General features: G+C 46.0%; 1 protein-coding gene across 1 annotated transcript in view; it reads left to right on the top strand.

The window, feature by feature from the left end:
* Positions 1-15,627, top strand: part of LOC146775741 (butyrophilin subfamily 1 member A1-like) — a 163,664-nt gene that overhangs the window by 121,407 nt on the left and 26,630 nt on the right. Inside the window, exon 5 of the mRNA XM_085637865.1 lies at positions 1,878-1,898. Coding sequence (XP_085493991.1) covers positions 1,878-1,898 — 21 coding nt within the window. The remainder of the gene's footprint in view (positions 1-1,877; positions 1,899-15,627) is intronic.

Here is a 15,627-nt window from a genome sequence, read left to right as displayed (position 1 = left end):
ATAAGAGTAGTGATGAATATTCATTTATTGTGCGTTCTATATGTTTCCAATAAAAAAGCTCATATGTTTGCAGTAAAAAAAAGGGCCTGTATTAGTGATAGGGTGCACTGTCTTTGTTTGCGCCACGTTGCATCTGTCATGTGTTCTATACAGTGCCCATTGTAGTTTTCCCTATGTTAACCTAACTGTGCATGACACAGGCCGCTTTAGCTTTGCACACGTTACTACATGAACACGTTTGCTTTTGTGGCACATTATATTTTCACACAGAACCTACAGTTGTTTTCTCGTTCTGTTCTTTCCTGGGATTTTGTCTGAACAGCAGACAAGGTAATACAACAATGTCACCCTGCCCCAGGGAGGCGTTCCATGGGTAAAGCGTGTGTGTTCCCACGCATCCACCCATGGATTTTGATGCATTCCCAGATTTATCTTTACTGGTAGACATGAGAATGCGTCAAAATGCTATTCCTCCTCAGGTGAGACGTAATGTGGAGAAACATCTTTATTTCTCCTTGTTACCTGCTCTTTCTATGTGCGCTGCATTCTGCAGTACGCATAGAAAAAGGAAAATGCCTCTCAGGATTGTTTTTGTGCAGTAAGGTGTCACTTCTTGCACAAAAACAATCCTGCTTACAGTCCAGGCCCCCTGCACCATGGTGCAAGAGCACCTCCGGTTGCTCTAGGCAGCATATTGTGCTGCAGCGCATGGAAAAGATAGGGATGCACCGTATCATGTTAGATACAGCACATTCATGCCTTTTTCTTAACACGCAGCCCACTAGGTGGTTTGCTGCGATGTGTGCTTTTTTAGTAAATATGCCCCTTAGTGAAATACGGACTGGCTGCTTCAAAACTGCTCCGTATTTCACAGTGCTAGTGGCAACTTGCCTGCACATTGAAAAGGGGAGAGAGATCCCCTTGCAGGCTAGTGCAGTGAATAACTGAACCCATCTGCAGGGGGATGTCAGGGGGCTCCATGGGACCCCTTTTCACCCCCTTCCAGATGGCTGCCCTCAGGGGGGGAGCACTGACAGCGCGCCACTTTTTGTGGCGCACTGCCAATGTGCCTCCTAAGGGCATGATTGCCTCTGCGCCTGCATTCATAAACTTCACGGGTATAGAGTCAAATTGATTCCCTCATTTGCATTGGGCCGTGCCCCCATGCAAATGATGAAACACCCTCTAAAGATAGTGAAGGTGCTACATGTGTGCCAGCGCTATCAGTATTACAGAAAAGGCTGCACCAGCATCTGCGACCAAGTCTGTGATGACATAGTGCCCCAGGGGTGCAAAAAGCAGGTGCGCACGCCCATTGTGCGCCTGGAGCACTATCCGTAATACGGCGCTAGGCGTTCTCGATCTCCCGAGGATTCACTACAATGCCAACAAATGGCTGAATCAATCAAGCCCAGCATTTGTAGTCTAGTAAGAGTCCAAAAATGTGTACCCAAAATTGTGATGCCTTTGCATCTCCGGAAGGCCTATTTCCTGCCCCTCAGAGAAAATGTACTCCCAAGAGAAAATGTGAGTTAATCTTTTTACGGGTGTAAAATACATATTGTAACTCAGAAACATGTCTTTACAATTGTAAAGGAGTCTATTTGCATGCTTACAATCAACTTACACTCGCACTTCGGTGACGTGCATGCTTGTTTGAAAGTAAATGTTTTTATTTATTAACTTTATTGTTAGTTAAGTTTTGCAGAGTTGTAATTTGTCACTGCATGCAAACTGTAAACTGCATATGCCTTAATTTCAGCAATATTCCATATTTTGTGAAGTGGTTCTGCGCTGTCTGCATGCCTGTGTCTTAAGGTGTAAGTGCTGCAAATATTAGCAAGCTCTGTAACGAGTGCTCTTTTTTCATTCTACAGGCACCGTTATTAAAGAAAGAGGTAAGGGAAAACGTTTTGTGAAGCACAGATATATAAACAAATAACACATGTCAGTGTGAGAGTCCCTTGGCATAAGACACCTACAGTGCTCACTGGAAAAATGGGTTGTCAAGAAGGTCTGCATGCTGTTTGTGCCAATATCACACAGAATCTGTGGAGCATGTCATTTGTTGTTGTCCAGCTCTGCAGTCCTCAAGGCGCTTGTATCTAAGAACCGTGGGGCAGATTTACAAGCCCCTTGCGCCTCATTTACGCCGCTGTTGCGTCACTTTTGTGATGCAGCTGCGGCGCAAATCCTGCACCATGGTGCGGGGTACTTACAACGTGACGCATCTGGGAGATGCGTCACGTTGTAAAGCCCGACGCCACATGTAGGTGTTCCTACGCAGGGGGGGGCGTTCCGGCGCAGGAACGCCTCCTAAAAGTGGCTGAGTGAAATCTACAAGATTTCACTCAGTCACTTTTAGGCCCATGCTGTGTCAAAACCCTGCGCCTGCCTGAAGCAGGCATAAGGATTGACACAGCATTAACAAAATAGGGCCACCCAGAGCATTGCTGGAGCTGCGTCGCGCTTGCGACGCAACTTCAGCAATGCGCCACTTTTACGGCACAGATGCGTCACGCATCTGTCCGTTTTTGCCCCATGGTGCGCCGCATTGTAAATGCAGCGCATCCATGGTGGCGGAGCTGTGGCGCACAATAGCTGGCGCATCCCTGCTGATTTGCAGGGATGCGCCAGTTATTGTAAATATGCCCCCATGTTCATACAACACGGCGTAAGAACATGCAAGGAGGCCTTAAGGCATATACACACCACCATAGTTCCGATTGAGCTCGCACGAATTGGGAAGTTTTATGCGGCGACTGGACTGTCTTTACGATCAGCCCGCGAACCGACAACAAACGAACTCATGAATCACGGAATACTTCTAATCGCTTTCGGTTAGTATCGCCCTCAATACTACTACTGCCCATAGCAACTTTTTTGATTTAATAGACTTTGGTGATGTAGCTATGCATATTCTTTGCACGTAATACCAAACACCTGTTTTAATTTTAAATGTATTTTTTATGCGGACTACGATTGTACTTGGCATCTAAACCCTATTCAGATTTTATTTATTTTATCTTTACTTCTTTTTAATTTGCATTTATCTGCTCTGCTTTTGTAAAGGATTTTAAGTAATCATACAATAAACTTTACTTACTGACACCTACAGTGCGTGCATTGTTCATGCAGGCAATATAGATGCATAGCTATTAAGAGCAGTAGAGTACATACAACTCAGAGGCGTAGCTAGAGCTTTTGACGCCGACGAGGAAGAATAAAGAAAAAACAAAACTCGCCTTGCACTCACGGCTCGCCACCGCACCCCCAAAAAGTGACGCCTGGGGTGGGCTCCCCCCCTTTGCTACACCACTGGTACAACTCTAGACACATACAGTCAGCCTAACTCCTCGTTTGCTGTAATATCTCTATAGATTCCGCTTAATCCCCTTTTCTGCCTTCTCTCTTAGATCCAGAGTAGTTACTTTTGATATTCCGTGATTATTTAAAAAATGTTACTGATTTTGCCCCAACCACTCCTGATGCACATTGGTTCATTGCATTTACCGCCTTTTCAACTGTGAAATTCCTTATACTACTTCTGAGTAGCAGGTTCCCCTCTCTGCCCACTGGCATGTCTCTTTTCATGTCCCTCTGTCCCACAGCCCCACCTTCTCTGGAGGATGCTCTTCACTTTTATGTATTTGACCCCTGAGATACTTAAATGTGCCTGTTATATAACCACTTTGTCTTGTCTCTGGTGCTATAGTTCCTTGAATCACTATTTCTCAGAGCACTTAAGACTCGTCTCAAAAGGTTGTTGCAAATTACACACTGACTTTTTGTGACCAGTCTTTAATTTTGCTATGCGACCTATGTACTAATAGGTCACATTGCAAAATCTCCAGTCATATGATGTTGCAAAACGACCTGCCAAAAGAATATTAATGCGTCAAGTTGCTATTTGCGACCCCCTTGATTGGCTGCAAATATTGGGATAGTGGCCTGCAAGAAACAGTATACTACCAGTGGTGGTCTGGTACAGAATGGGGGTGGCGGGCGGGAGGGTGAACAAAATATAACACTTACCGCTGCACGGCCGCCGCCTCCCCTCCATCGACTCTCCTCCGCTTCTCTTCCTGACTCCCTCAAACAGGAAGCACCCAGGCTCCCCTAAGCCAATCATGATGCTGCTGTCACCAGCATGACAGCAGTATCGTGATTTGTCTGAGCGGCTTGGTTCAGTGCTCAGACAGGGAGTGGGAGCCTGTGTATGTTCTCCACCAAGGCTGTGCCATACAGCCAGGTGGAGAAAATGGTAAGTGCGCATGACTGTTTGGCCGACCCAAGCTGGCCGGCCAAACCGTCATGCGCTCTTAAGTGCACATATTTCCTCCTCCCACTGCTCCAACAGCACAGCCCTGCCCGCCCTAACCTGGCTCACACTGAAAAATAAATGATAATAACATTGTGTTATTATCATTTTATTTTTCCTTTTTGCACTATGAAAAGCAGTGCGGCCGCTGCTCGCTGCCGCTGCATACCACCGTGGAGGAGCCGCCGCTGAATACCACCGTCCCTGTCTTTCAATTTCCTAAAGGAAACATGTTTTTTAGAGCAGCCGATGTTCCTTAAAAGAACCGGTATTAGTTTAAGAAAAACATGAAGGTTTCCCATTTGGGAAAGCAACCGGGGAGCACTCAGTGGTCCCCTGAACCGCTGCCTTCTACCCCAAGGGTGCTGACACATTTCACAAAGGGGAAGGGGCTTCCAATGGTACTCCTTCCCCTCGGTGAAACAGTTGCCACCTCCATTGAGGCTTGGTAACTTATCAATGGTCTGCAACTGCAATTACGGTTGCAAATTGATACATAACATACTGAATCGCAATTTAGGAAGGAACGTCCATTTCAACCCCCTTCCTAAGTGCCATTCGGTATGGGTCGGTAATTTAATTTTGAACTGAAAATGCATTTCTAACTCGCAAAATTGGTTTAGCACTTTGTAAAAAAATCTGTTGGTTTGCAAATCCTGTGGGTCTTATTTATGAGCCCTTGTGACACTATTGCGCCGCTGGTGCGTCACTTTTTGTGATGCACCGGTAGCTTAAAAAATGTGCCATGTTGCGCCCTATTTACAAAGTGGCGCATCTAGGCAGATGCATCACTTTGTAAACACCTGCCCTACATTATACCTGCTTCAGGAATAATGTATGCAGGGTGGGCGTTCCCCCACATCAAAGCCTCACAGAAGTGGCACATTGAAATCTATAGATTTCAGTGCGCCACTTCTAGGACGCCATTGTGTGAAAACCTTACGCCTGCCTCATGGAAGGCGTAAAGGTGACGTAGGCCCTTTCAGATGGGGCTTGCCCGATGTGAAAGGACACACTGCTGGAGTTGAGTCTGTTTTCAGACACACCCCAGCAATGCACCACTTTTGCGCATACAGATATGTCAGGAATACTGACGTATCTGTAACTCCTTGTGACATGATGTGCCGGCGCATCATGATGTCCCAAGGAGGGCGCACTGAGAAGTGTTGCAGCGCTGCGACACTTCTCATAAATGAGGCCTGTGTTTTTTGCAAACATCATGGTTTGTAAAGGCAGAATGATTTTGTACATCAGGCAGCCAGGTAGGGACTATAGCGGGTTCATATGGAAATGATGCGTAAGTGTAAATGTCCAGGGGTCAGATTTACAAGCCTCTTGCGTCACTTTTGCACTGTCATTGCGTCACTTTTGTGACGCAGCAGCAGCGTAAAAGTTGCGGCCCATTTACAACGTGACGCATCTAGGGAGATGCGTCACCTTGTGAAGCCCTGCGCCACATTAAACCTGCATTTAATGTATGCAGGGTGGGCGTTCCGTCGCAGGAAGCCCCGTACAAGTGACGCAGTGAAAGATTTCACTGAGTCACTTTACGTCCATGCTGCGTCAAAACCCTGCGCCTGCTTGGAGCAGGCGTAAGGAGTGACGCAGCATGTTAGGCATAGGGCGCCCCTGAGCATTGCTGGAGTTGCGTTGTGCTTTCAATTTCTGACGCATCTGTCATTCCTTGCGCCATGGTGCGCCGTATTATAAATACGGCGCATCCATGGTGACGTAAGGGTTTTGCATGTTGGCGCAGGGAAAGTGACGCATCTCTACAGATGCGTCACTTTCTTGTAAATCTGCCCCAGGTATTTATGTAGCACGTAATGCTTGCATTTACACTGTTTCTAAGGGGCATATTATCATGAACGGCGTTAAAATTATCGGCGCTTTAGCCGCAGGAAACTGCCGCTAAAGTGGCGATAATGGGCTTGATAATGTGCCGCAGAGAATTCCAATAGAAGCCCATGTTCTGGTGTGAACCTGGGCTTCTATTGGAATTCTCTGCGGCATATTATCAAGCCCATTATCGCCGCTTTAGCAGCAGTTTCCTGCCGTTAAAGCAGCGATAATTTCTAATGCCGTCCTTGATAATATTCCCCCAAGGGGCATATTTACAAGCAGGCGATAAAAAATTATTGCCGCTTTTGCGGCCATTTTCGGACGAAAAGCGGCGATAATTTTATCGCCTAATTAGCAAGGCCACGCTAACGCGTGAAACCTTGCTTTAGCGTCAGGATTCCTAACGCCCAGCTTTGCATCACTAATGAGATGCAAAGTGGGCGTTCCTGACCTAACATGACAGGAGAAATGTCGCTAAGCGACATTTCTCCTATCATCAAGCCCCACGCTATGAAGCATAGCATCAGGAAAAGTAGCGATAACCCCTGTTTATCGCTACTTTCCTTACGCCTGCTTCAGGGCTGACTTAGCCATGATATCCTATGGAAGGTGGATATCATGGCTACGTTTGTGAGGCCCTATCAACAAGCTAAGGCCACATTGCGTGAGATTATCGCTGGGTTTCCAGCAATAATCTCACGTTAGGTAGTTAGCGTGAGGATTATTCTTTAATGGAAACGTTTTTGTGACTTCAAATGAAAATGAAATCCGTCAAGCAATGGACTGACCCCCTAAGGCTTCCATGAATTACAATTGACCTGTGCTTGATTTACCGGCAGCTGTAGATGTTTGATGTAGTTCCAGCTCTTACTCAAGCCATACTTACCCTGTGGGAAGTCTGACTGTATGTGGATTTGGCTATCTACTCTTCTGTTATCAGTCCTGAAGAAGACCCTCTGTGACGCTTGTTGACTTGCAAATATTTTTGGGTCGAAACGTCAACGCTTCTGGTTCAGCTCATGTCCATAGTCTCCTCACCCCAATATCAAGAAAAAGGAATTTTTAAGGGTGTGGCTACAACATGTGATATAAGTGTAAAAGGACAGACCCACATTGATTCATATTGTGTACACATACTTGTAATCCGTGCATCTTGTATAGTTCATCTACAGCACCACCTTTCACTTCATGTCACTTGACTCACGAAAGTCACAGTATCCATGTTGTATGTTGTTTAATACATGTATGTGACAGCCATATACTAAAGTAGTAAATATCAACAAATGAATCAGTATCTTCAGTGTGTTTCGTTTGGGGTTTAAGAAATACTTATTAGCCTTTGTTCCAATAGTTTTTTAATTTTCCTTTTATGCTGTATCCTTTATTAAATATTGTTTACTAAGCAATCGGTTTATCCTACAGAACCTATTGTACATTTTATTACCATTACCCAGGTTCTGAGGGACACAGGGTTTACCCCATTATCTTTAATGAGAAATGTCTAATGGTAGGCTCAACGTATGCAGGATCCAAACCAGACCTTGGGCAGCCAGACACAAACTCTGTTTTCATCCTGATCAGCAGGAGCAATATACCAGGCTAAAAGTACTCTGGGTTGTACTCAGGATTTTCCAACTAGAAAAAAATGGTGAAAGGAATATCTTTAGTGTGCTTGGCTAGGGACACATTGCACTCACTTTGTCCCATAAAGATACTGCTGTTGCCGACGTCACAAATTAGTCTTGAGCTGTGAAGATGAACATCAGGAGGTAAGATGTGTTAGTCAGACAGAGGCATTGCCTGATCCGCAAGGGTAACACAAGTAATGAAATTATCACATTCTGAAATGAAATGCCCATGCACATGTACGTCATCGCACTGTTACCTCCAGTCAAACGTGCTTGGGATCATGGGCATTCCTCCATTGGATCTGCGGATACGTGGCTGCACACTCAATATGAAGAGTGGTTCAAATTCTCTTTGTACTATTCCAAAACTTGCAGAAAGGTGTTGTCTTTGTAGATCTCAGAATGGTCGATTTCTTCCTGCCTGCTGACCACCCCCACTGGGTAAAGACACATGATGATCCAACTAATCAGACTTGCAGCAAAGAGGCCCCGCCAAACCAAGGGGCATATTATCAAGACAGGCGATAAAATTATCGCCGCTTTCCAATTGAAGCCCTTGTTAGATGTCCTTCACATTTAACATGGGCTTCAATTGGAATTCCATAGAGCATATTATCAAGGCCATTATCGCCGCTTTAGCTGCAGTTTTCTGCCGCTAAAGTGGCAATAATTTTATTGCCTGTCTTGATAATATGCCCCCAAATGAGGTATCAGGTAGCTGGGAATTTCAGACTACGAGAGTACCAGGGATAGCCATGTGCAGGAAACGAACTGCATCCTGATGACATCCGTGCAACATACAGACAAGAAAAGGAGTGCTTCAGTCAGCAAGTCTGGCATCCCTGTGGTGAGGTAGGGGAACAACCTTTACAACGCAACTTTTACAACGCACTACCATTACAACGAAACTGTTACAACGCAAATGCATTGACAACGCATGCCATTACAACGCAAGTCTTTACATCGACTTGCACTAGATGGCGTGCTAACATTAAAAATAGTGTAGTTTACTATCCAAACACCTTCCCTACTGTTACGTGGACTGGAGTTAGAATAGTAAATTACACTTTTTTAATGTTAGCACGCCATCTAGTGCAAGTCGATGTAAAGACTTGCGTTGTAAAGACTTGCGTTGTCACTGCATTTGCGTTGTAAAAATTTTGTTGTAACAGCATGCGTTGTAAAAGCATGCGTTGTAACATCATACATCCGGTGAGGTACTGTGCTTGCAGTGTGATTTTAAAGTCAAGCCCAGGCAGAGCATGCGCTGCTCTGCGCGGCATGCTATATTTAGGTATGAACTTGAAGCTCCGCCCACTCTCGGCCTATATTTTTCATTCACTTGTATCATTTTCCTAGGTGAATGCTGGCTTCCAATCCGTTAATAGGCTTGTTAGTCCCTCCTTAGTACAGCTTTGTCTTAATTGGTAACCTCCCATAAGGACTACTTTTATTAAGTGTGTTGGTGCTCAGTAGGCTTTAATTACAACCTCTAAGCTCTATTTTCTTAAATGCTTTTCACCACACTCTCTTGTAAGGCTTTATTTTTTTTTCTCAAAGCAAGACACAGTGGTGGCCGCACCTTTGGTTTATTTACGGCAGCTTTTCAGCGCCAAACGCAACAGTATGGGTTGCTTTTCTATTTTTATTTAATTTTTGTTTGTAAAACCGCCCCATGCCACGCTTTCACGTTAATGGCAGCCGCGCCCCTTTTGTTAGACGAGCCGCGTCTAAGTAAAGGGGCGCGGCCGCCCTTAAAAAAGCATGGCATGGGTCGCATTGGCAAACAACCATTTACAATGCAATGGGTCTCGCACTTTCGAGAGTTTTGTAAATGCGAACCTATTGCATTGCAAATGCTTGTTGAATATAGCCATTTGGTCCTAGACTTATTTATATACAGACAAGTTGTAAAGGCATTTATAGTTGGAAGAACACATTAGATATGCATTTGATTGGCATAATAGTCACAAGTACATTCAAAATTCACAAATATGCGCATCCTTAAAGAACAATGGCATCCATTATTTATGCAAAGTGTTTTATTTATATTTTAATGGCACTTTTTGGTAAACCGATCACCATACACAATAACAAGATGAAAGGTTGCTCCAAGGGGGAGTGAGAAAGAAGAAGCGTGCTCATGTGTAAGATAGATAAGATAAAAAGACCAAGATCATTTTTGAGCGATTGACTCACCCTTGATGAATTATTTCCCTCGATAATTTTGGCAGCCACAACTTAATAAAAAATATTTACTCTACGTCGCAACTACGGTGCGGACTACCCACCACACTGGGTCTGTGACCTGGCAATACCCACTGAAACCTACATATCTTCCTCAGGACAGGGGGAGTGGAGAGAACCTATATGTAGGGAGAGTCAATCGCCCAAAAATGATCTTGGTCTTCAAGATTACGTGCAGCCCAGGGTATCCATGCCGTACTCAACTAGTCAAACGTTTAGGTTGTCTCCACTCCCCCTGTCCTGAGGAAGACCCGTGAGCTGAGGATGTAACTTACCCTCCATGCACCAGGTTCAAAATGTCGACACTCTTTCCTAAGTGGGCCTGTACCCGGTACCACCCCTGCCCTGCCCAATCCACAGATGATATCTCTCTGTGCAGTTTTTGGGAAAATCATAAGTGACATTTAGAATAACCCGTGAGGGGCAGGCCCGGATAAACTGGTGTCACTGTATTATAGCCAGTTTTTCTTGATGTATAATAATTGCAAAAGATTCACTTTTGAATGTACCCTGACTTTGATTCCCTTCTTTTTATCTTATCTATCTTACACATGAGCACGCTTCTTTCTCACTCCCCCTTGGAGCAACCTTTCATCTTGTTATTCTATATGGTGATCGGTTTACCAAAAAGTGCCATTAAAATATAAATAAAACAGTCCCTTTTGCAGAAATAATGGGTGCCATTGTTCTTTAATGATGCGCATATTTGGGAACCTTGAATGTACTCATGACTATTATGCCAATCATATGCATATCTAATGTGTTCTTCGAACTATAAATGCCTTTACAACTTGTCTGTATATAAATAAGTCTAGGACCAACTGTCTTCTATAACAATTGATACCCAGGTCCGTGGACATTTTCTTGGGTTACCCCATTAGGCTATTATGGGTGTTGAATATAGCCAGGCAGTCTGTGGAAACTTCACAGCTCTGTTGGTGATGAGAAGGATCGGGCACAGGCCTTGCCACTGTGGCTGGAGTGAAGAGTTTCACTGGTAAAGCTTGAAATGAACCCTCTCTCGGGCTGTATATCATGCTGGCTTTTGTTGGGCTCATAGGCAGTGCAACTTGGCCATGAGAATGGAAGCAGTTGAGACAGTGAAAACGTTGTTTGCAGCATTCTAAAGTCAATTCATCTTTTAAGAGCAAATCTAGCAACACTGTATACACTGGAAGCGTGGTTGGTGCTCGGCTGTGGAATGAGTTACCAAAGAAGGTCAGACAGATCGACTCTCTTAGGGGCATATCAACAACAACCGGCGATAATTATCGCTAAGTGCACTTAGCGCTCGGATAATTATCGCCGGCTAGCGCCGATTTTTATCGCTGGGATAGCGTGCTATTAGCAACGCTTATCTCATCAGCGATAAAAATCCCAGCGCTAACTGGCTAACGTGAGATTATCGCTGGAAACCCAGCGATAATCTCACGTTAGCTAGTTGATAGGGACTCACAAATTTAGCCATCATATCCACCTTCCATAGGATATCATGGCTAAGTCAGTCCTGAAGCAGGCGTAAGGAAAGTAGCGATAACAGGGGTTATCGCTACTTTTCCTGACGCTATGCTTCATAGCGTTAGGCTTGCTGATAGGAGAAATGTCGCTTAGCGACATTTCTCCTGTCATGCCAGGTCAGGAACGCCCACTTTGCATCTCATTAGAGATGCAAAGCTGGGCGTTAGGAATCCTGACGCAAAAGTAAGGTTTCACGCTGATTAGGCGATAAAATTATCGCCGCTTTTCGTCCGGGGTTATTTTCCCAACGCGGGAGGGCTGCGATGTTGAGAGTTGCGTTAAGCTACTCTTGCGGTAGTTATCACATGTTCTTGTGAATATACCGCTATATTTCTTACCTTAAAGTCGATATTCTAGACCACGATATTCTTGCGATCGATATTTCTGTATCACAATATTTCCAACTCGATATTTGTGCAAATCTACATTTAACTAGATAATCTGTCTGCATACCGTTTTTCCCAACAAGACAGTGATTTAGTAGATGCAGAAATAGGAGACCTTCTGCAGAAAAATGTGGTGGCCTTTTGCGACGACAGCCCCAAAGGTTTCTGCAGCAACGTCTTTCTGGTCCAGAAGAGAGGAGATGGACACAGATTAGTCCTCAATTTGAAAGAGTTCAACCAGTTTGTCAGTTACAGGCACTTCAAGATGGAGGGCATCCATCTGTTGACAGACCTGTTGAAGGAACAGGACTGGATAGTCTGTTTAGACCTCAAAGACGCATACCTGACAGTACCCATCTTTCCCCCTCACCGGCGTTTCCCATAATTCTGGGGGAAGGGCAGATGGCTACAATATTTGGTCCTGCCTTTCGGGCTCTCTTCAGTGCCTTGGTGTTTCATCAAGTTGATGAAACCTGTAGTGGCCCATCTCCGAAATCAGGGCATTCGTCTGATAATTTATCTAGATGACATTCTCATTATGGCCACATCATCCTGCTTGGCGACTCTTCACCTACAGATGACAATATCTCTATTACAGAGTCTGGGATTTGTCATCAACTCCTCTAAATCAGTTCTGCCTCCCGCCCAGTCAATAGAGTTTTTTGGGGTTTGTAATCAATTCCCAAATGGCACAGTTACAGTTGCCATAATCAAAACTAAGGGGCATATTTACAAGGAGGCGATAATAAATTATCGCCGCTTTAGCGGCCGTTTTCGGCCGAAAAGCGGCGATAATTTTATCGCCTAATTAGCACGGTCACGCTAACGCGTGAAACCTTGCTTTAGCGTGGGGATTCCTAACGCCCAGCTTTGCATCTCTAATGAGATGCAAAGTGGGCGTTCCTGACCTGACATGATAGGAGAAATGTCGCTAAGCGACATTTCTCCTATCATCAAGCCCCACGCTATGAAGCATAGCGCAGGAAAAGTAGCGATAACCCCTGTTATCGCTACTTTCCTTACGCCTGCTTCAGGACTGACTTAGCCATGATATCCTATGGAAGGTGGATATCATGGCTAAGTTTGTGAGTCCCTATCAACAAGCTAACGTGAGATTATCGCTGGGTTTCCAGCGATAATCTCACGTTAGGCAGTTAGCGTGAGGATTTTTATCGCTTTTGAGATAAGCGTTGCTAATAGCACGTTATCTCAGCTATAAAAATCCACGCTAGCCGGCGATAATTATCCTAGAGCTAAGTGCGCTTAGCAATAATTATCGCCGGTTGTTGTTGATATGCCCCAAAGGGACTTGAAGAATGAACTGAAAGTGGCTTTATCCAAACAGGTCATGTCTCTGCAAGCGATAGCCCGCCTAGTGGGTCTCCTGGCCTCATCGATTCAAGCCATCTTCCCAGGTCCCCTGCATTATCGGGCCCTTAAACACCTCAAAATACTTCAACTTCAGTGAGGTTTGTCCTACTCGGATCAAGTTCCTCTGACGAGGAGGCAACACATAGATGCCTAGAACAGCAGGGTGATGTTCGGGTCCCTTCCGGAGATAGTCATAGAATCCAATGCCAGCTGCTCTGGTTGGGGAGCCAATTGCGGCAAGGTATCTACAGGGGGCAGGTCGTCCCTCCAGGACTTATCTCTTCACATCAACTGCCTGGAGCTCCAGGTGGGTTCATTTGCAATTCAGAACCTTTCCCTCAAGTCAGTATAATGTTGCCTCCTTCTTCACATGGACAATATATCGGGGTACGTTACATCAACAAGCTAGGGGGCAAAAAATCCCCAATGTTGGTGGAGATAGCCAAGGACATCTGGCATTATTGCCTATCCCACCAGATCTCAGTAATAGCGGAATACTCACCAGGTCAATTCAACACAGTGGCGGATTGGAATTCCTGCCACCTGAAGGATTACAGCGACTGGCAGCTTCACCATTCCTTATTTCTGATGGTTTACTCAATTCAGGGTCCATGCACAATATATTTATTTGCTTCCAGACTCAATAGACAACTGGAGATTTTCTTCAGTTGGAGGCCGGACCTTCTAGCACAAGCCACGGATGCCTTTTCACAGGATTGGTCGAAGACGTTGTACTATGCGTTCCCTCCATTTGCCCTTATTCCCCAAGAGGCGAACCAAATATCCCGACAGAAAGTGGAGATCATCTTGGTCACCCCATATGGAAAACTCAACCCTGGTTCCCCATGCTTTTCGAGTTGGCGTGCGATTGTCCCCTTCTCCTTCCTTGGTCTCCGATGATGCTCCAGGGCCCTCAGGGTGAGTTGCATCCTCTAGTACTAGCAAGGCAGCTTTCAAATCAGGTGTTTGTTAAGCACGACTACTCACCCGTAAGGGTCTCAAGGCGCTGGGGGTGTGGGGGGGTTTGCAGGTTCCAGTCCATCAAGGAGGGGGTCTGTCGAAGAGACAGGTTTTGAGGTTTCTTGCGAAGATGGGGAGCGATGTTATCTGTCTGAGGTAGAGCCAGGCTCTGGCCGCGAGGAAGGATAATGAGCGGCCCCCCGATCTGGTCTTTCTGGTGCGGGGGACCACTGCGTAGGAGAGCTGGGCTGATCGTAGGGTCCTTTGGGGTGTGTGGAATTTGAGTCGGCTGTTCAGGTATGCTGGTCCGGTGTCGTGGAGGGCCTTGTGAGCGTGGGTTAGCATCTTGAAGGTGACTCTAGCTTCGATGGGGAGCCAGTGGAGTGTTCGCAGGTGCTGGGAGATGTGGCAGTGTCTTGGCAGGTTGAGGACCAGTCTTGCGGCGGCGTTTTGGATGTTCTGTAGCTTGCGGAGAGGTTTTTGTTTATTCCAGCATAGAGTGCATTGCCGTAGTCGAGCCTGCTGGTGACCAGAGCGTGAGTGACGGTCTTTCTGTGTTCGAGGGGGATCCATTTGAAGGTCTTACGTAGGAGGCGGAGGGTGTGGAAGCAGGAGGACGAGACGGATTTGATCTGGCGGTCCATTTTGAGCTCTGAGTCCAGGATGAATCGCAGGTTGCGTGCGTGGTCCGTGGGGTTAGGCGGGCTTCCGAGGGCGGGGGGGCCACCAGGTGTCATTCCAGACGTCTGGGTTTGGGCCCATGATGAGCACTTCCATTTTGTTGGTGTTTAGTTGTAGACAGCTGTTTTTCATCCATTTGGCGACGGCTTCCATGCCTTCTCGAAAGTTGTGTCTGGTGGTGTTGGGTTCGTTGGATAGGGAGAGGATGAGTTGGGTGTCGTCTGCGTATGACACAATGTTGAGTCCGTAGGTTCTGACAATGGGGGCGAGCGGAGCCATGTAGAGGTTGAAGAGTGTAGGGCTGAGGGAGGACCCCTGGGGGACTCCGCAGGTGGTAGGTGTAGTGTCTGAGAGGAAAAGGGGGAGTCTGACCCGCTGCGTTCTGCAGGAGAGGAAGGAGCGGATCCAGTCAAGGGCCTTGTCTTGGATCCCTGCGTCGTGGAGTCTGCGTATTAGGGTGCGGTGAGAGACTGTGTTGAACGCCGCTGAGAGGTCAAGAAGGATGAGGGCTGCTGTTTCTCCTTTGTCCAGTAAGATACGGATGTCGTCTGTTGCGGCGAGCAGGGCGGTTTCCGTACTGTGTTTTTTTCTGAAGCCTGATTGGGAGGAGTCGACGATGTTGTCCTCTTCGATGAATGTGGTGAGTTGGCTGTTGATGGCTTTCTCAATGACT

This window comes from Triturus cristatus, chromosome 12, assembly GCF_964204655.1.
Source record: "Triturus cristatus chromosome 12, aTriCri1.1, whole genome shotgun sequence".
Lineage (NCBI taxonomy): Eukaryota > Metazoa > Chordata > Amphibia > Caudata > Salamandridae > Triturus > Triturus cristatus.
This window is presented reverse-complemented; position numbering and strand designations above follow the sequence as displayed.